At 55.8% G+C, this 21360-nt stretch overlaps 1 protein-coding gene across 1 annotated transcript; it reads left to right on the top strand.

Moving 5' to 3' along the window:
- Positions 1–18669: 18669 nt before the first annotated feature.
- On the top strand, positions 18670–20382 carry HES2 (hes family bHLH transcription factor 2). Its single transcript, XM_030537975.1, has 4 exons — positions 18670–18765; positions 18931–19026; positions 19533–19626; positions 20102–20382. Exons 1-4 carry the CDS (start codon positions 18670–18672, stop codon positions 20380–20382), a joined length of 567 nt encoding a protein of 188 aa, XP_030393835.1.
- Positions 20383–21360: the final 978 nt, after the last annotated feature.

Genomic DNA, 21360 nt, shown 5'->3' with positions numbered 1-21360 from the left:
CAAGGGTCACAGCAATATTCAGGTTATTCTCAGTCCCAAAGGATCAGTCACTTACCCCACCAGAGACAACGCTTGTAGCCAATCCTATAATAAATGATCTAAAGATTTATTAAGTAGGAAAAGGAAATGAGTTATTGACAAGGTTAACACAGGTAAAGGCACACACACAAATGATTTACAATCTTAATTAAAAAATAATAACAGTGGCTTCTTTAATCAGCAAGCTCTATATGACTTTTAGGGGTAACCCAGGCTGAACAGCTGGGGATCTCTTGCCTATGCCTGGAGACATTGTCCCCCAGAGTCCAAGCAGCATCGAGACACAGTTCCTTCTTGTTGGGGTTTTTATTGCCCTCTGTCACGGAGTGTGGGGGGACACCAGGCCCTGCACCCCCAGGCTTCCTGTGATTCACCGTGACTCTCAGCCAGCCAGTAACACAGAAGGTTTGTTTAGATGACAGGAACACAGTCCAGGACAGGTCTTGCCGGTACAGACAACAGGACCCCCTTTAGTTAGGTCCATCTGGGGGGCCAGGGAGGCCACAGCCCTGTTGGGAGGCCCAAGCCCTGTTGGGGTGCCCCTCTCCATTTCCCAGCCAGCTCAAAACTGAAACTCCCTCCAGCCATCTCCTTCCTGGCCTTCCCCCGGCCCCTCCCCCAGTCTTTGTGTCCTTTGTCCAGTGTCCTGGGCAGAGGTGTCACCTGGCCTCCAACCCCCCTCCTGGTTCTCAGGTTACATGTGCAGATATCTTCCCTTCCCTAGTGCGGGCCCTCATAGGTCAATACTCGCCACTCAGCATTCACAGAACTCAGCAAGAACATTCCCACTTCGCCACACCTGCCTTCCTTGTGCTCTGAGCTGCAAGATCAGCTGATAGCAGAAATCCACTTGCATGACTGACCTTCATGGTGGGGGAGGGCAAATATCTTTTGTGCTCTTTATCCTCCCACACTGTCCATCTGATGTCGAGGGTCCTTTCCTGGGGGGCAGGATTTAGGGACGTTTGTTGCAGATTAACACATCGCACTAGTTAATGTCTCTCTGCTGTCTGGTGACTTAGATTATCACAATACAACAGCTGGAATGTTATCTTACAGGATGGGATACAGCTGTTATAAGTGAGATTAATGCAGGCAGCAACTCACAGGCATTCAATAAAGTCTGAACACTAAACACATTCTTATCATTCTAATACCTGTGTTAACAACACTACCCCCCTGGTGAGCCAGGCTGGCTCCAGCTATTTATGTCAGGGCTCCCTGGAGGCATGGGGACCTTGGCATGAGCTGGCATCCGGTCTGCCAGTGTCACAGTTATATGACACATTATGTCCACGCACACAAAAGTGCTGCCCACACTACCCAGGACTAACAGCCACCCTTTGCATCAGACTTTCTTTAAACAAGGTAAAGCACCCTGTGATCCTCTATTGTCCCAGTCTCCACCCCAGACAGCAGTGTGGCACCATGAAGTGTATCATAGAGATGTAGGGCTGGAAGGAATCTCAAGAGATCATCAGGTCCAGCCCCCTGTGCTGTGGCAGAATTGAGTAAACTTAGTCGGGGTTTGTCCAGCCTGGTCTTAAAAACCTCCGTGATGCGGATTCCACAACTTCCTTGGACACCTGTTCCAGAGCCTCACTATCCCGAGAGTTAGAAGGTTTTTCCTAATACCTGCCCGAAATCTCCCTTGGCACAGATTACGCTGATGATCACTTGTCTGTCAGGGGACATGGAGAACAATTGATCACCGTCCTCTTTATAGCAGCTCTTAGATTCAAAGACTGTTATCAGGTGCCCCCACGGGCAGTGGTGAACCCCTGTTTGGGGAGGCTAGCTTGCTGGCCCTGCCCCTTATGTTCAAGGCCTCCCCCCCCCCCCCCCGGAGCCCCAACCCCTCCAAAGGAAAAGCCCTGAGGGCCCCCCCAGCCAGAGGGGCCCTGGCCCGCCCGCCCCAGCCTATCAGGTTGAGCCGCGGGCCCCCTGACCCACCCCAGCACCAGACTGAGCATCCACCCCCACCACCAAGCACCGGGCCCGACCCAGCATCAGACCAAGCCACTGGTCCCTGCAAGCACCGGGCCGGCCCCAGCACCGGGCCGAGCCGCTGGTCCTCCCACCCCTGATGCCCCCCCTGCCAGAGTGGGGCCAGGCCGAGCTGCCAGCAGCCTCCCCAAGCACCAGATCCTCTCACCCCTGAAGGCCCTGCACCGAGCCACCAGTCCCAGCAGTGTCTGGACAAACCTCCTCAGTCTGCCGGCCTCACTCCACACTCCCCTGTCCCAAGGAGGAGCCGTGAGGACCTTCAGGGCTGGGGGGCGGAGGGGAGGAGGTGGTGGGGGTCTCAGGGGAGGGGGGCGCTGCTACCCTGTTGTCCAGCAGTGGGTCGACTGCAATGCCAGGGAAGGCAAAGCCTATTATACCCACCATCCATGGGTGCCCTCGTCTTTTCTCCAGATTAACTGTGCCCAGTTTTTTGAACCTTTCCTCGTGGGTCAGGTTTTCTAAACATTGCATCGTTTTTGTGGTTCTGCAGGGTACTCTCGCCAGTTTGCCCACATCTTTCTTTAAGTGTGGTGCCCAGAACTGCCCACAGGACTCCAGCTGAGGCCTCCAGAGCCAAGCAGGGGAAAACTTCCAAAAGCAGCACAGAAAATGGAGTGCTCAAAGGGTAAAAGAAAGGGAATGTGATTACATATTGGGCACTATGGCCAGAGTGTTTACGTCACATTGTCTCTATTGGCCCATATGACAGCCCAGAGCACTGAATTAGCACTGCGCTTTTACCTGCCTGGACTCAAACTTTAGTTTGACCTCTTATTTAATACATGCGAAACAGGCCAAAGCAATATGCAAATAGCACAGGCCAGGAGAGCTGGGGATAAGTTGCACGGCATGTTCCACCTGACTGTAGATACCAAAAACGTTTCTAGAAATCTAGCAGGGAAACGTGGCAAATGTATCCCTTACTTGAGCCTAATCCTTGGGAAACAGTATCTGAGAAACAATCACAAAGCAGGTCTCCCAGCCTTTCCTTGCACAGAGCTGTGTCAAACATCACCAGTCTGCAACTTTTGGTGATACTGCTGCTGTCCTCCAGCTCAGAAGATCTCGTCCCACTCACACATACGTACGCACAATGTCCATGCCAGCAGTGCACCCACTCCCAGCTGCTGCCTTCACTGCATTTGCCCTGGGACCTTTTTTAAACAGGACTTCATAGCAGGATACACCAGCTGCAACAATAGCCCCTAGGCTGCCCCCTACAGCCATCCATAGGGAGTAGCCGTATTCAAAGCTTGGGAATCCTGGGATTTTTAGAGACACCTGTAAAAGAAAAGCAAAATTGAGTTTGAGCAATAGAAAATGTGTCACGTTCACCCTGAGGTCACTCCCCTAGCTCCAGCATAAAGGTGGTGAATGACATCCACCATTAAAGCTATCGCAGGTGAAATGTCTGCAAAAGTAGAAAGCCCAGGTCCTGAGGTGGGTCAGATTTGCTGAGGGAGCATTTCACCAGTGTGGTGTTTTGTTGTCACACATAATATTTGTGAGGCTCCTCGTTCATTCAACTGGCTGAATTTGATGAACTCGCTGAGAGCCAAATTCTGCACCCAGTTACACTCCCACAGCCCTAGTCAGCTCGCTAAGGGTGCAGGGGAGTAAAGGAGAGTGGGGTGGGGCCCAAAGGCAATAGAAATGCATTGCATAGTGCTTGCCCTCTGTTTCATAGAGTGATCCTGGATTCCCAGGGCCTCTCCCAAAGAGGGGGGTCAGTAACACTTCTCTGTCTGCCCTCTATTCTGATTAGGATGGGACCCGAATGGGATCTGTAGGAGCCTCCCAGACAGATCTCTCTCTGACAGCACCAAACCAAAACAGCTGTTGTCAAAAACCAGCTCATTCATCAAAGCGCCGGGTGGATCAGCATTATGTGAAGCCTTTCAAAAGTGACCAATACACCATTATCCCTATGGCAACTCCAGCTCATTGTGGCCCCTCAGATCCTATGTCTGAATTGCCTTATCTGGTTCCAAACTCAACTGTAAGCTCCCTGGGGCTGTGTCTCTTCTGTATCTGGAAAGTGCCAGGTGACCGTGGGAGCTCAGTAAATAACGATAGCAGCTGTGGGTGACAATACCTCGTACTGGTGCAGGGAGTAGACATATACGCAGTATCTTATGACACCAACAGAGGTTGAAATGCCTGAAACAAAGCAGAGAACTCTGTGATTCCCACAGTCTTGGGGTAGACCCCAGAAAGCAAAACCTCCCCTCTGCTGCCACGGTTCACCGTGAGTCCTGATGTGTGCCAGGCCTCTGTGGAGATTTCAAAAGGGCAGAGAAACTCCCCAGCTGCCTTCAGATCTTGTCTTAAACGATCATTTAGAAATGTGTCCGGGGGGTTCCAGCTTTTTCTTATGATGTTTGTAAGCAAGTGGCATTCCACCTTGCTCCTAACATGGTTACACACACACCTGCACGCACATCCAGACACACATAGCACAGCTTCCCCTACATACAACACACACACACAGACACGCATGGCACAACTTCCCCCTAAACACACACACAGCACAGCACAGCTTCCCCCTACACACAACACACACACACACAGACATGCATCGCACAGCACAACTTCCCCCTGAAAACACACACACACACATGCTGCCTGCGGTTTCTTCATAACTAAACTTTAATAACAGCAAACATAAACGTCCTTTCCGCTCTTGCCCCCAAGCATGGCTAGTCCCTGCAGGACCCCACTGCAGGACCCTGGTTCCCTCTGCCACAGAGAGAGAGAGGCTCAAACCTTCTTATGCCCAGCAGTGGAGCTAATAGGACACACCTGGTCCAGCTGCCAGGCTAAGTCAGTAGAAGACCCCTGCATCTTCGTGAAGGGCCCTGTAACCTCCCATTCTGCTGTGTGTTGGGGCTATAGTCATCCCGGGCTTGGTTTGTTTAATAAGATCGTGGTGTTTGAGATTTGCTTTTATAGCTGGATGGGGAGAGCTGAGGGGATGGGTAGCAGCATGTCACCTAGTCACCCCATGGGTAGCATGAAATCCCAGTTCAGAAAAGAGGAGCTCCCATCTTCAGCAGCCAACGAACTCTGGGCTGGGCATGTCACGCTGCCCCATCCCCAGGCGCCTATGCCAAAGGGACTCTCAAGAATGATCCTGGGGGTCTTCACTGAGCATTTTCAAGCAGTCCCCAGTGGAGCTGGCTGGAATTTTTTCCATGAAGGGTTGTTTTTTTTATCAAGCAAGGGAGTTTGGGCCAAAGCAATTGTTTTGGGTTTTTTGTTGTTGGTGGTGTTTTTTCGCAAATATCCATATACATCATTTCCAAATATTTTGATTTTAAAATGTGTGTTTGTTTTGTTTGTGGAAAATGAAAAGAGAAAGTTTTTGGTTTTTACATTAAACCCCAACATTTTTCATAGAAACCTTTTTCATGGGGAAAAAAAACAAATCATTCCCTGACCCTCCCTAATGCCCCCATGGCCAGGTGCATGGGTATCCATGCACACATGTGAATGCATTTGCACATGTGTGTGATCTGCCCCAGCTGACTGACCTCGCACGCCCTGTCAGGTTCCCAGCCAGCGTCACGACTTGGGATGGCATTGCCTAGAGGGAGTTGGTTTGTTTTAACAGCTCTTATTTTAGAGTTTGGGGGAGAACATACCTGCGAGGAAGGAGAGTCCGGCAGCCAGGCAGAGCCAGTGTTGTTTAGCCAGGGGTTCCTGACAGCAGCTGAAATATTTAAATCCCAACAGCAGGCAGAGAAATGCACCAGCACTAGCAATGCTGGAAGTGATCAGCAGCATCCGTGTGAGAATGATGGCAGCTTATAAAAAGAAGCAAACAAAGCATGAGCAGGAGAGTGACATGGGGCTAGTGGGTGTGGTCCTGGATTTTCATTTAGGGCTGTACCCACGGAGGACGGATGGTGCAAGGGGCTGGTAACGGGCTATGATGCTGGTCACCAATCTGACCCCATTGCAGATCAGTGGTGACTGCTGGGCATGATCCTCTGATGGAAGCTGATAGACTGAATGAAAATTTGAAAAATGGAAAAAAATCAGTGGCAATTTTTTGGACATTGTTTCAATTTGGAGGAAGGGGATGCCAACATGCTGAATTGTTCTGATGAGCTGTAGAGCTGGGGACAGACAGTGTGTGGGCAGTAGGGCTGAAGGATTTAAACAGGAAGCGAGGAGTTGTGCATCTGGAAGGCTTTATCAGTGGAGTTTGGCGCAGTACCTATGAGCCAGGAACACAGAGAAATAGTCAAGGCCTCGCTCTGCCTTCGCACTTGCACATCTCCTGCTGGAACCACTGGGAGCTGCCATGGCTCAGGTGTAACCATTAAAGAGACCCTGCTAGGCTGGCAGCCTCATCAGCGGCCTCCTGCTTCCTGCCTTCTGAGTCCAAAGTCCACGTCATTCTCTGGGTATGCTCCCTGCCCTCCTGGTTCAGGGCTTTGCGTCTATCTCGCAGTGCCACCTAGCCCTAGACAGGGTGATTCGCCTGCTCTGAACAGTCAGCTGGATGCTGCACCCTCCTGCCTCTCTCCCAAGCCCTGTGTCCCGGGGAAGAACCTGCCCCTCCAAAGGAAACTGACCAGGAGCTTTCAGGAGTGGAACAGTGGGCTGGCTGAAGGGAGGGGCCCCATGTCAAGAGACCCTGGAAAGCCTCATTTTGCAGGGAGTTTCCCTGGCTCTAGAATGAAGTTTCATTTGTAGAATTTCATCTCCTGCAGCACTCTGCTCTGATTGAAAGTCAGCCCCGAAGTGCAGAGGGTTGGTGCTATTGGTAGGAACACAAGAACAGCAGGCTGGGTCACCCCCAAGGCCGCTCTAGCCCAGTATCTGGTGCCAGGTGCCAGAACCATGCAGCAGTGGGTGTGAGATAATCTGTCCCACGGGAAGGACTTATCCTACCCCTGTTAGTAAGGAAGTGGTCTAAGTCCTTGGGCAGGGGGGTTGATCTCCCTTTCAAACACCATTTATGGTGTTCTGATTGTGATGCAGTAGGGACTGTCTGTGTGGGGAGTGGGAGAGCAGGGGAGGACTTTAGGGGATGGACGATGCCAGAGCCTGTAACCTGAGCTAGGTAAGGGAGGGGAAAGGTCAACACCTTTGCCCGGGAAGGGGACAAAGGAAGGGGGTGGCAGGAGGGAAGCAGTTTGAGTTTGGGCTTGGGGCTGTGTGGGCGGAATTCAGGGTATCCTAGCTAGGATCCAAGCACCCTGAAAGCCCAGAAGGACTCGGTGGAGGGGTCCTGACTGTGCCTGCAAGCTCTGCTGTAACCTCTGTTCCTGTTGTCCAATAAACCTTCTGTTTTACTGGCTGGCCGAGAGTCACTGTGAGTCCCAGGAAGAGGGGTGCAGGGCCGGACTCCCCCACCCTCCGTGACACTGATACATCAGCCTCAGGGGAAAACCGCAGCTCCCCCACTGCGCCTCACTCTTTGTTACCTGGATGTGGATTCAGGTAGGAGCTGAAAACATCACAGGTCCAGATCTTCACAAACTTGTCCCAGACACATTCCCTCCAGAGGCCACGACACCGGGTGCTCAGAACGATGGAACCTTTGCTGTTAATCTGAGAGGGGAGAAGATGCAAGTCATGGAGCGTTGTATCCTGCCGTACAGTGCAGCCCCCTAGGGTATGGCTCAGCATCAGGGTTTGCTCTAACCAGGAGAGAGAAACAGTGTAACCCCATTTCCTCCATCCCCTTGACTATTCCGTCCCATTATACGAGACACCCTGCTTTTAACCTAACCCTCTCCTCTACTACCCTCAGACCCTGGCCTCCCCCAGGGCCTGCTTTCGCTCCTGTATGGGCATTAGATGCCATGTTCTCTGGAAATTACCAGGCCCTGTTTGCCAACAAAACTCTTCAACTCTGGTCAGTAGCAGCGTTTGATTGGTCATTATAATTTGCTCCCTTGGGGCCCAGAGTTCGATGCTCAGCACCACCAAGTGGGGCCGGATATTCTGCAGATCTCAGTACTCAGAGTGCAGTGCTCGTTCAAGGCCTCGGGCTGGAGCGATTTCAGGGCAGCAGAGCCTCACTGCTCCAGCTTCACCACCTTCGTTCTGCTCTGAATGCGCTGTCTGGGGCGCGCCAGTGAATTACACCAAACCAGCATCTACGTAGATCCCAACAAGCCCCACTCTTCAGGAGAGCAAGGGAAGTGCTCAGAGGCCACGGTAATGGGCCCTGCATAAGAACCTGGCTAGACTATAATTTACAGCTTGTTTTTCAGAGCAGATGCTGGGGGGTTTCGTGTTGATGCTGCATTGCCCCGTGTGCGGGCACTCACAGCCAGGGAGCCCACCTCAGCATGGAGGTCTCCATAGCTCAGTTACCAAATGGGACAGAAAGGACACCAAAGTGTCTATTACCTGCCAACAGTCTGTGCAGAGCGAAGTGATGGTGCAGGCCATAGCAAAGGCTCCACAAAGGATGGAGAAGATGGTCACTGCACTGCCCATGGGATATGAGAGGGACGGAGAGCTGCAGAGCCTGGTTGTGGAGCTGCTGAAGGTGATTCTGATCCTGTCCAGGCCTGGCTTGGCTTTGCAGAGAGCAGGGCCCAGCGGCTAGGTGTGACCTCTGAGTCCCTCCATGGAAGCCTGCAGGCCTTTGCTGAATATCTCTCAGTTCTGAGCTGGCCTGGGAAAGCCCTTTGTCATTCGCTCGGGAGCAGGACGTTCTCCCTCGCAGGCACAAGCCAGATCCAAAGCAGCCGTGAGCTGCAGAGGAGCTAACTCTGGAGCAGCCCCTTGCCCTGCAGAAATGTCATGTGGAACAAATGAGGCAGGCCAGAACGTGGGGCCCTGCTGGTTAAATCTCACTCCAGGAGCCCCTGACATTAAATCTCGAGGCTGAAGAGCATCAGATGATCATTATTACGTCACTCCATTTCCTTCTAAACCTCGGACCCGGACCCTTTCATTGCCGAGCTGGCCTGCCCTTTCCAGCTGGGGACAGGGAAATGGAGACTTTCCCCATGCTGACACTCCTGGGTCTTGCCTCCATCATGCTGCGAATAAACCTTTGCTTGTATGTTTTAGAGGGACATATGTGACCACACTCACTGTTAGGCCAACAGCACTTACATGGTTTGCTCAGAACATGTGTATGATATGGCAGATCAGAACAGTCCCCTGAATCCCATCATGGTGAATCCCAGATGGAGCCATTAAATGCTTCTACCACAAGATGGTGCTAGCCACTAAACAACTGAAAACTCAGAATTACCCCACCAAGGCCACGCCACAGAGGAGAAGTGAGGGTGTCCCAGGGTGCCAGGGGATGTGACAGGTGCTCAGGGCTTTTCCTTCTGGCTGCCCATCTCTGCGCTAAACCTGGTGACCATTGTATAATTCTGGTAGAAATCAAAGCTCCATTTTCTCCATCCACAAGCATCACTGACCTTTTTGTAAAAAGAACAGGAGTACTTGTGGCACCTTAGAGAGTAACAAATTTATCTGAGCATAAGCTTTCATGGGCTACAGCCCACTTCATCGGATGCATGCAGTGGAAAATACAGTAGGAAGATTATATATATATATATATATATATATATATATATATATATATATATATATATATATATATATATATATATATATATATATATATATATATATATATACACACAGAGAGAACATGAAACGTTAGTCTCTAAGGTGCCACAAGGACTCCTGTTCTTTTTGTGGATACAGACTAACATGGCTGCTACTCTGGAACCTGGCCTTTCTGTGTAAATCCGCAGCCTCTCAAGCTCTGATACTGAGTGTTGTGGGTGCCATTCTCATGGTGGAAAGGCCCTTTCCTCTCAAGCTCATCTGTTCTCCCTCTAAACATGCAATAAAACTCTCTTGAAATCTATACAGAGGCAAAAGCAAAGGAGTAAACCTCAGGCATAAATGCACCCAGAGTGAACTCCCCAGCACCAGGTCACAGAAAGGTGTTAATGAGATTATTTTCCTACCCAAAGTACAGGTCAGCACATTGGACAATGTCACTGATTTCTACTGGTGTCACTTGGTTTTCTGACTCTTGCTGCACAGTCAGCATTCAGGAAGGAATTCTCTTCTTTAGGGCAAGCTGTAACTCACCGGGTGGTGCTCTAAGGTGCATGTTTGCCAGTGGAACTGGAGATTGCAAAGGCCAGACATGTGCTCCCCTCCACCTACACACCAGTGCACAAGCCAGGCTGCAGCATTTAATCTTTGGTCCTCCAAAGACGGGAGGAGAGCAATCTCCAGCTAGCCTTTTCCTTCCTGCCAAGAGCCACCAAGGCCTCTCTCAGGACAGACACATCTGGTCTGATCTTCTAAGCAACTGCTCTGAATGAAAGCCTGGATGTGTAAATAAGTAGCTGGCCCAAGATGGCCACGGACTATTGTCAGGGGACCTGGCCTCCCTTTGTGCTCAGCCCCCGTGGGCCTGGGAGTGATGGCATTGTCTTGTCTCGGCTCAGCCCACAGACAAGGGAAGCTGAACAAACAGAGAACATATTTACCTCATTAGTGGCATGCAACGCAAGAGGGACTGAAGCATCACCTTTACCTTCAGGTGATCTCCCAGCCTCCCCGCAGCCAAGGTCAGTGCAAGGTCTGTGCCTCCGGGAAGGACCTCAGCCTTTCCAACAGGTGCAGGCCTTGCATGAATAATGAAGGAAAACAGATGTGAGGACACAGGGGTTAGCAATGGACAATGCCTAAACTCCCAAATGGCCTTGTAAATAACATAGTAGATAAACAACTAGTAAGAAGGGTAATGTGTGATGAGCTGACAGCTTTGCTTTGCTTTGCGGCTCGTGGACAAGTTCGTGATCTGTACAGAAGTTGGTTACAAACCCTGGTAGACCAATCATAAAGTGTATGATGCGATGTGTTAACCAACAGTATTAAATGCAAGTGTATAGATAAGCTTATGTACATTGGATGTGTGGTGTATCCTGTACCCATCCCCCAAGCGTCAGCCTGAACAACGCAGGTGAAGTTTGATTGAATGCCAATAAGGACACCTCAGTGAGGAGCCCAGAGTTGAGCTGATGGACGCCAGAGAAGTGGATGAAGTGTCCTCCCAGAACTGGACGGGGGTGTTCAGGATAAGGTGAGTGGAAAATATCTCAGAGGCAAGCCCAGAAGCAGAGAGTTTAACTACAAAGGTGTATGAAGGATTGTGTCATTTCATGTTTTCCCTTTTCTGGCAGGAGTGACATTTCTCTGCATCCAGCAGCAAAATCAGCCTAAGGGATGGGCAGTCTCCTGGCTCCACAGAGGGTCTGGCCCCTCTGATAAAAAGCAGCAGAAGAGAAAAGAGTGGAGAACTCTACCACTGCTGGGACATGCTGGGTACCGAGCCAATGTCTGCCCAAGCTGCCAGGGAGGGGACCCTTGGAAATGCATAGACCCTCGCACTTACAGTAGATGGAACTTACTTGACATTACAGATGTTGCCAGAGGTCCCTGGGGTAGGTTTGCAGGAATCCCTCCATACAACAGGGATGAACATGTTACAAATTCCTAGGCGGAGAGAGACACTATCTCCACGTCAGGGGTGGGGAGGCCACAAAGTCAAGGCCAGAACTGGGGCTTCAGCTCAGCACTCCCAGCTGCCAAGGCCTGCAGCACCCACTACAGTGCTGCCCTCCTAACCCTCCAGGGCAGGTTCAAATGTGGCACTGACAGCAGGCAGCGAGCCGGGGGCTCTCTCTGGCCCGGGGTTCCCACCCAGGCCTTTCCCAAGCAGTTAGAAGAGAGATGGGGAAGTAAGGGGCTTTACACTTAATCTGGATAGATGGGGGTGTGTGGGGATGGATAGATTCTGCTTCAGTCTGTCTGTCCATCCCCACACACCCATCTAGCTAGCTAGCTATCTCATGGCAGTTAGGGCAGCAGACAGGTCGCTCACTGACACGTGCCTCTGGGGGTATCTCGCAACCTCCGATCCTGCGGCTCCTCCGGCGGCTCTCGGGGGCTGGGATCGCCCCGAGGCCGATGATAGGGACACAGAGATGAAGCTGATGGCGGCCCCCGGGGCTCCTCTAACGTTTGGCTTTGCAGAGAAGGGCTGAGCGCGGGTCTCAGCCCCGGGCGCGCCCTCGCACGGGCTGGGTCTGTCTCGGCCGGGGCTTGGCTGAAGGGCGAAAGGAATGAAACTTGCGGGGCGGGGGGGCAGGGGAGCTCCTGGCATTGCACAGGCTTGGCGACCCGCGAACCCCGGACAGAAGCGGCTCCCCAGCAGCCCTCGCCGGGGGCTCTTGACAGCTCAGCAGCCTCTGCCTGCCCCTGCCCCTGTCCTGCCTGGAGTGCTCGGCGCTGCACCGAGGTGGGAGCGGGCCGGGTCCGGGCAGATCTTCGGGATTGCTCCCGAAGGACAAACAATCCAGGAGAACCTGCGGAATGACAAGTCCCCCAGGCAGCCGCCAGCGCTTGCATCCCGCCCAACCCCCACTGGGTCGGGTCCAGGGCCGGAACAGGCAACCCGCGGTCCTGGACACACCAGGGCAGTCCCCTTCCCTCCCAGGCACCCCCTGCCTTCTTCCCAGCCGGGACGGGCAGCCCCAGGGAGCGCCCATCGCCCCCCAGAGGCAGCCTCAAGGCCCCCTCCGCTGGAGAGGAGAGGCGGCGGCACTGGGTGCCCAGTACGCGATTTACCCCAACTGCGGGTGTGTCTGCTGGGGGAGAGACCCACTGCGCTCCTCCCCTCCTGCCCCACGCAGAGCCCTCGGCGCAGGTGGGCTTCGCAACCCCTGCCCCCAGCAATGGGGCTGCACGAGCCGGGGCAATCGGCCCAGGCGCTCAGCAGACCCAGGCGGGCCCTGCTGCACCAGTGGCACTTGGGGGCGCTCCCCCCAGGAGTTGTAGCTATTTTGTCAGTTACTCGGGGAAGCGTCTCCTCGCGGCGCTATTGTCTCGGGCTCCCCGCTGCCTCGGGCAGATGGCGGCGTGGTTCGTACCGGCCTCAGTTCCCAAGAGCCTGTTCAGAGCAGGCGGCCTAGACGTGAAACCCAGCGACCCCGGGACCTGCCCCCCGCAGGCCGGCAGCGCCTGACTGTGTCTGCCACGATCCAGGCGAAGGAGACAGGCCGGCTGGGACTAACTTGCCCCCGTGCCAGTCCGGAGCGGGCAGAGGCAGCGGGGGCGCCCGCTGAGCCGGGGGCGGTGGCAGGAGGCGCTGGGAGCGGGCGGAGGAGACTCGGGGGTTGGTTGCCGGGGCTGTAAGTGGGCGCAGGGCCACTGGGGGGGGGGGGGGCACTGGAGCCTTAGCGAGGCCGGGACACTGAGGATGCGGGGAAAGGAGCGGAGACCCACTGCGGCCATGGCCCGCTCCCACCCGCAAGGGCCCGGAGCAGCGGCCTGGCCAGGGGAAGGAGGCGCACACCCGGTACCGGCCCGGCTCACACCCGGTACCCGCCCGGCTCACACCCAGTACCCGCCCGGCGCAGACCACCCGGTACCGGCCCGGCTCACACCCAGTACCCGCCCGGCTCACACCCAGTACCCGCCCGGCGCAGACCACCCGGTACCCGCCCGGCTCACACCCGGTACCCGCCCGGCGCAGACCACCCGGTACCGGCCCGGCTCACACCCAGTACCCGCCCGGCGCAGACCACCCGGTACCGGTCCGGCTCACACCCGGTACCCGCCCGGCGCAGACCACCCGTTACCCGCCCGGCTCACACCCGGTACCCGCCCGGCTCACACCCGGTACCCGCCCGGCTCACACCCAGTACCCGCCCGGCGCAGACCACCCGGTACCCGCCCGGCTCACACCCGGTACCCGCCCGGCGCAGACCACCCGGTACCCGCCCGGCTCACACCCGGTACCCGCCCGGCTCACACCCAGTACCCGCCCGGCGCAGACCACCCGTTACCCGCCCGGCTCACACCCGGTACCCGCCCGGCGCAGACCACCCGGTACCCGCCCGGCGCAGACCACCCGTTACCCGCCCGGCTCACACCCGGTACCCGCCCGGCGCAGACCACCCGGTACCCGCCCGGCGCAGACCACCCGGTACCCGCCCGGCTCACACCCGGTACCCGCCCGGCTCACACCCAGTACCCGCCCGGCGCAGACCACCCGGTACCCGCCCGGCTCACACCCGGTACCCGCCCGGCTCACACCCGGTACCCGCCCGCCCTGCCCACCCCTCCCTGGCACAGTCCCATCTGGGCGCTGCCCTCGCAGGCTCGTCCTCTTCTTCCCCGGCGCGGGGCTCCGGTGGGTCGCACCTCGGCTCCCGCTGGCAGCCACGTGAGACCTGAGTGGTTCCCGGCCCGACCCCGGTGTCACATCCTGCGGCCCAGCGACCCGGGGAGGGCGGCCGCACCCGGAGGCTCATACCGGGCCCTGAGCTCAGCACCCTGGACAGCAGCTCGGGCGGGCGGCGGCCGGGGCCGGGGGCTGGTGCTGACAGGAGACGCTGCGCCGGGGGAGCCTGGGCAACCTCTGCCCCCGAGGGGCAACCAGCCGTCTCCATGCGCCCCCCCCCTCCGCGCCTGGGGAACCGAGAGGCCGGGCACCCCCAGCCCGGGGACCAGGCGCCGCTGCTCTCTGGCCCTGGGACCTGCCCTCACCCCAAATCCAGAAGATGTCCTGCCCAGAGAGAGGAACCCAGATGACTTCAGCCTTCCACTGGACTGATTAAAATCCTGACAGCACTGGGATGTGAGCTCCTTTGGTGTGTCCTTTCCCCTTCCCCAACATCTTCTGCGCTCCCCTATTTTCCATGTTCAGTCTCCTGCCTCATGAGAGCGGTAAAGAGCCTGTGGCACCTTATAGACTAACAGACTATTGGAGCAAGAGCTTTCCTGGGTGAATAAGAGTCTGGCTTAGCCAGTCAAGACAAGGCCACCCATTGCAACACTGATGTGATCACATGAATGGAAAGGCAAGTTCAATGTAATGCCTTAAACAGCAACACTGGGGTGAAAAATAACATATAACAAAAGGGGAAGTGGATAGTAATGAGCATAAATCACAAGTAAGGAAATGTAGAAAATAAAGGAAGCCAAGGGACACAAGGAGAAATCTATGGCCAGCAGAGTTAAGGATAATAAGGAGTTTTTAAAAGCTATTAGGAACACAAAGAATCCTGAGAATGGTATTGGTCCATTACTAGATGGAAGTGTAGAATTATCAATAATAATGCAGAAGAGCCAGAGGTGTTTAATAAATATTTCTGCTCTGTTCTTGGGGGGAAACAGCTGATATAGTCTCATCATAGGGGGAATGATAACACTCTGTCCATTCCCCTAGTTCCATTGAAGGATGTTAAACAGAAGCTACTAAAGGCAGACATTTAAAAATCAACAGGTCCAGATAACCTGTAACCAAGAGTTTTAAAAGACCTGGCAGAGGGCTTCACTGGACCATTAATGTTGATTTTTCAATAAATCTTGGAGCATTGTGGAACTTCCAGCTGCCTGGAAGAAAACTAATGTAATGCCAATTTTTTAAAAGGGTAAACCTGGGTAATTAAAGGCCTGTCAACCTGATAATAGTCCCAGCCAATATAATGGAGTGGCTGGTACAGGACTTGATTACTAATAAACTAAAGGAGGGTAATATAATTAATGCAAATCAACATGGTTTTATGGAAAATGGATCCTATTTAACTTGATAGCTTCTTTTTAAATGTTCACGTTTGGTTAAGAAAGGTAATAGTGTTGATATAATATCCGTAGCCTTCTATAATGAGGGAGGGATGGCTCAGTGGTTTGAGCATTAGCCTGCTAAACCCAGGGTTTGTCAGCTCAATCCTTGAGAGGGCCGCTTAGGGATCTGGGATAAAAATCTGTCTGGGGATTGCTCCTGCTTTGAGCAGGGGGTTGGAATTAAATGACCTCCTGAGGGTCCCTTCCAACTCGGATATTGTAGAGATCTAAGGCATTTGAATTGGTATCACATGACATTATGATTAGAACAATTAACATGGCCCACATTAAATGAATTAAACTCTAATGCACTGATAGGTTTCGAAATATAACTGTAAATGGAGAATCATCATCCAGTGGGTCTGTTTCCAGTACAGTCCCATAGGAATTGGTTTGCAGATGACACAAAAATTGGAGGTATGCCAAATAACAAAGAGGACAGGTCACTGATTCAGAGCCATCTGGATCACTTGGTACACTGAGCAAACAATATGCAACTTAATATGGCTAAATGTCAATGTATACATCTAGAATAAAGAATCTACGCCATAGTTACAGCATGGGGGACTCTGTCCTAGGAAGTGGGGACTCTGGACAAGATTTGGTGGCCATAGTGGATAAGACCTGAACATGACACTGTGATGCTTTGACCAAAAAAGTGAATGTGATCCTGGAATCTCCACGTGGAGGAGAGACGTGTGACCACTGCTGGAATACTGCCCTGGTCTGGTGTCCACAATTCAAGAAGGATGATGAATTTGAGAAGGTTCAGAGAAGAGCCATGAGAATGATTAAAGGATTAGAAAACCTGCCTTGCAGTGATGGACTCAAGAAGCTCCATCTATGTAGCTTAACAAAGAGAAAGTTAAGGGGTGATTTGTTTATTATATGCAAGTACCTACACTGGGGAACAAATATTTAACAATGGGCTCTTCAGTCTAGCAGAGAAAGGCAGAACCTGATCCAATGGCTGAAAGTTAGATCTAGACAAATTCAGACTGGAAATAAGATGTACATTTTTAACAGTGAAGGTAATTAACCACTGGAACAATTGACCAAGGGTCCTGGTGGATTCTCCACCACTGACTAGTTTTAAATCAAGGTTGGCTGTTTTTCTGAAAAATCTGCTCTAGCACTTCTTTGGGGCAGTTCTCTGGCCTGTATCAGACAGGAGCTCAGACTAGATGATCACAGTGCTCTCTTCTGGCCTTAAAATGTAGAAATCGGTGAAAGTTTGCCAGCGGCTGATAGGACCTTGTGCTGGGTTGGGCCTATGATTTTCCAGCAGCTGGGCCTCCAAAGCCCTAAAGACAGATGCTGCTTTTCCTGTCTTTACTATTCTCTCCTCCCTCTGCCGGTGACTGAGCCTTGTTGTGTCTTTAAAAGAAAGGGGCTAGGCTGCCAAACGGCAGCAGCAGCTCGGAGCCCCTTTGTTCCCCCAGAAGGACGGTTAATGCACTTTGGTACCGTAAGAGACTGGCAGACAAGGGGCGTCCCCTGTACAGATTAGTCCCTGGCGGGAAGGGGTTACGGGACACGTGCTGCGTGGTTGCAGGTGCGGGGCCCGTTTCCGTCAGAGGGCGAGTGGTAGCAGTTAAATAAGGGGCTTTGCACCCGCTAACGGCCCTTGCGGGAGCTGCCCACCCCCTTGGCGACACAGCCCCCTCGGCTCTGGGGACGCGGGGCGGGCTCTCCCTCTCGGGGCAGCAGCTGGCTGTGTTTGAAGCTCCGCCGAACGGCTGCTTGGGAAGCGGCTGAGTCCCCCGCCCGCCCGCCCGAGGTCATCCCCCGGGAGGACAGCGGCTCGGCGGTGCCACACCAAGGCCCTTTGCTGCCCCTGCCCGGTGGGGTCAGAACCCCGCTCCCCAGGCAGAGGGGGCTGGAGGGGACTCCCTGGGGCTAATGGGCGGGGGTGGGTCGGCCAGAGCCCGGCTCCCAGCTAGGCAGGGACGGACCCACCCAGCCTCAGCCGCAGGCTGCCCCCCAGGGCGGCGGGAGAGGTCCCTGAAGCGGCCCCTCTCGGAGGTTCGTGCGAGGCCCTGCGCTCAGCACCCTGGACAGCAGCTCGGGCGGGAGGGAGCCGGGGCCGGGGGCTGCCCCGGGGCGATCCAGCCGTCTCTGTGCCCCCCCCTGCGTCCCGCCCGCGCCGCGATCCCCCCCCAGGGAGCGGCCCACTGGTCCCGCGGGTCACTGCGTGGAGCGCGCGGCGTGGGGATAACACTGGCCGCGCAGCAAAGCTTGCCACAGCGCGTGTCGCCGTCGGACTGGCAACGTGCTGTGCAAACCTGCCCCCAGCCAGGGGCCCCGCGTGTCGGGCGGTCCCAGCGGCGGGGCTGGGAGCTGAGGGACGCAGGTGGCCCCCCCAGAAGAGCTTTGTGTCAGCGCTGGGGTCACCCGCCGCGTCTTAAGCGGCAGGGACGCGCGCGCGGAGTCGTGCGCGTAGCACGTGGCAGGAGAGAGCCCTGAATATACGGGCCGGTGCCTGCAAGGACGCGGCTACGGGCACAGCTCTGCTGCCAGCATCGGTCCAGCGAGGGAGGGGTGTGTGTGTGTGTGGGGGGGGCGCATGAATCCCGAGCGCTTTTCCAGGCGGTGGCAATGCGCTGGAGTCCCCCGAAAGCTAGCGCGGGCTGCGGAACTCGGGGCAGTGCTGGGGCTGCGGGTTTCCCTGGCACCCCGCTAGGAGCCCAGACCAGAGCGGGCAGGTGACGGGCCGGGCTGCGCGCTTGGCTGCAGCCAGTGCCCAGATCTCAATGCCCTGAGCCCGGGGCCCGGCAGATGGGGCGGCTGTTAATAAACGTGGACTCCTTGAGTATCCAGCCCGGCCCCGAGCGTCCCTCCCCAGCCCTGTAACAAAGGCGGGAGGCGGGGCCCATCAGAGGCGGCTCCATAAAAAGCCCCAGCCCCAGCTGGGAGCACGATTCCGCCCCCAACAGCTCTGCCCAGCGAGCTCCCCGCGATCCTGCCCCTGGACCCATGACTCCGCGCAGCGCAGCGCCCCAAGCGGCGCAGAGCTACAGCTCCAGGCTGGGGGCGCACAGGAAAACCGGGGAGGCCGCTGAGCTGCGTAAGGTGAGCGAGGGTCGCGCTCTAGCACCGGGGTCCCCTCGGATCCGCCCCCACATTTCTCGGCCTCCTCACCCCCCATGTAACCCTCTCAGCCCCTGGGCCTGACCCGCCCACCCACCTTGTGCCCCCGCTGCACCGGAACTGACCCGTGCCCTTGTGTGTCCGCAGACCCTCAAGCCCCTGATGGAGAAGCGCAGACGAGCCCGCATCAACGATAGCCTGAACCAGCTGAAAACCCTCATCCTGCCGCTCATCGGCAAAGACGTGAGTACCAGCAGCCGGCACCGCGCTGCGTCTGCGCCTCCCCGGGCTGGCACCGCGCTGCGCCCTGCGCTCTAGGTCCTGCGCCTCCCCGGGCCGGCACTGCGCTGCGCCCTGCTCTCTAAGTCCTGCGCTCTCCTGGCCCGCACGGCGCTGCGCTCCTCTCTGTGCTCCCCGGCCCAGCACCACTCTACGTCCTGCGCCCCCCCCCCCCTCAGGCCAGCACCGCGCTGCGCCCTGCGCTCTACGTCCCGTGCTCTCCGGACCAGCACCGCTCTACGTCCTGCGGACCCCACCTCCCCGGGCCGGTACTGAGCTGCGCCCTGCGCCCCCCACTCCCTGGGCCGGCACAGCGCTGAGCCCTGCGCTCTGCATCCTGCGCATTCCCGGGCCGGCACCGCGCTGCGCCCTGCGCTCTACGTCCTGCGCTCTTCGGGGCCGCACGGCGCTGCGCTCTGTGCTCCCCGGGCCAGGAGCCGCCTAACCTGTCCTGTCGCTTCCTTGCGCAGAGCTCGCGCTATTCCAAGCTAGAGAAGGCGGATATTCTGGAGATGACCGTGCAGTTCCTCAGGGAGATCCCCGCCCCCTGCCCCCCCGCCCCAGGTGAGTCTGTCTCCTCCCAGCCCAGACACCTGCGCGCAGCCAGGCCCAGGCTGGCGACAGGGCCAGATCCTCTTCAAATCGCTCAGCCTGGGGAACCCCCCAGCTAGACCACGTGTTCCTCCTGCTCCCCCTTCCTTTATCCATTGCCAAGTATCTGACTCTATTGACCTGCAGCTGCAGCCCCTGGCCCCTCTCCATGCCAGGGCATGCTCCCCTTGCAGCTGCTAGGACTAGGGTGACCAGACAGCAAATGTGAAAAATCAGGATGGGGGTGGGGGGTAATAGGAGCCGATATAAGAAAAAGACCCCAAAGGCAGGACTGTCCCCATAAAATCAGGATATCGGGTCACCCTAGCTGGGACTGGGCCCAGGGTGCAGTCTGCACCTCTCCCTGCCAGGGGCTGGCCAAATCCCTCTCCAAAGGCAGCCCTTACTCCACGGCTGAGCACTGACTTGCTGTCTCTCTCTCCTCCAGACCCCGCCGAGAGTTACCGGGAAGGATACCGAGCCTGCCTGTCCCGCCTCACCAGCCTGCTGGCAAAGTCCCACCTCCTGGGTAGAGACTCATGCAGCCACCTGCTGGAGCACCTGCAAAGGACCAGCATTGAGCCCAGCAGCTGCCAGGACTGCAGCAGCCCCACAGACTCATGCCCAGCCTGGCGGAGGGCAGTGCCAGCCAGCCCGGCTAGGGGGCTGCGGGAGGTCTCGCCCCCTCACTCCCGAGCTGCAAATCCAGGCATCTGGAGGCCCTGGTAGAGCGGCAGACTCTGCACACCGCTACCTGTACATAAGGGAGCCCAGCTATTTATTTGTACATTGATTGCCCTCTTCCTCCCCAGTGTAAATACCATATACAGCCCCTGCCAGAGCCCGGCCTGAGCCGGGACAGCTCAGCACTTGGTCCCAGTGCGGGTGACAAGGCAGCGGAAGTGGAACCTTGTAAACCCAAAGGGTTGTCTCCTGGGCCTGTGAACTGCACACTGCTTGCTTGGCCCTTGCTATGGAGTCACTAGAGTTTAATATGCGGAAGACACTTTATATTTTCATACAAATAAAATGCTCTGACTGAAGCAACCTGGCGTGTGTGGTGGTGTGGTGCGTGGGCATGAGCTGGCTGGGTGGGGGACCCCGTGCAGGGGACAGCCCTAGGCCAAATCCTAAGTTGCCCTTAGTGCCTATGGAGGCTCCTGGCATTCAGCTGCACTCAGCATGGAGGGAAGCAGGGCTGGAGTGGACATGGGAAGCGTGTAGCTGCTGGCACAGGCACTGCAAATCCCCTGCTGTGAGGATGGCCAATTCCTGGCACTAGGCTAAGTGGATGAAGCGTGGGCACCTGTCCCGTTCTGGGTAAGGCAAGTGGATGTCTCCCCACATATCACCACTGAGCCGTGGCACCAGCAAGGGATGACAGTGCTGCTCTCCTCCACTGACACTTCTGCCATCCAGCTGGACGCCCCGGCATCGCTGCGGCGTATCCTGGTCAGGACACTAGTTTGAGCCTAGTGCCTGTCTGGGGTGGATGCATATGACCTCTGGCTAGAGGATGGGTCTAGTGATGGTTTTGGGAGGGGTGGGGGGGGGGGGCGGAGGTTGCATGCGGATATTCTTCCTGGGACCAAAACAGGCACCCGGGGATGGGGGCAGCTAGAATCAGACTCAGCACTTTCCGTCTTCAGAGCATGGTACAGAGTCTGAATCTGCTGGCCAGGGCCTAGTCCTCCTGCTGCTCTGCAA

This window comes from Gopherus evgoodei, chromosome 18, assembly GCF_007399415.2.
Source record: "Gopherus evgoodei ecotype Sinaloan lineage chromosome 18, rGopEvg1_v1.p, whole genome shotgun sequence".
Taxonomy (NCBI): Eukaryota; Metazoa; Chordata; order Testudines; family Testudinidae; genus Gopherus; species Gopherus evgoodei.
This window is presented reverse-complemented; position numbering and strand designations above follow the sequence as displayed.

Bases quoted from the DNA above. Each gene is read 5' to 3' on its own strand.
- HES2 (XM_030537975.1), top strand. From the start codon at position 18,670: ATGACTCCGCGCAGCGCAGCGCCCCAAGCGGCGCAGAGCTACAGCTCC. The intron at 18,766-18,930 runs GTGAGCGAGGGT...GTGTGTCCGCAG, and splicing joins AGGCCGCTGAGCTGCGTAAG to ACCCTCAAGCCCCTGATGGA. The intron at 19,027-19,532 runs GTGAGTACCAGC...TTCCTTGCGCAG, and splicing joins TGCCGCTCATCGGCAAAGAC to AGCTCGCGCTATTCCAAGCT.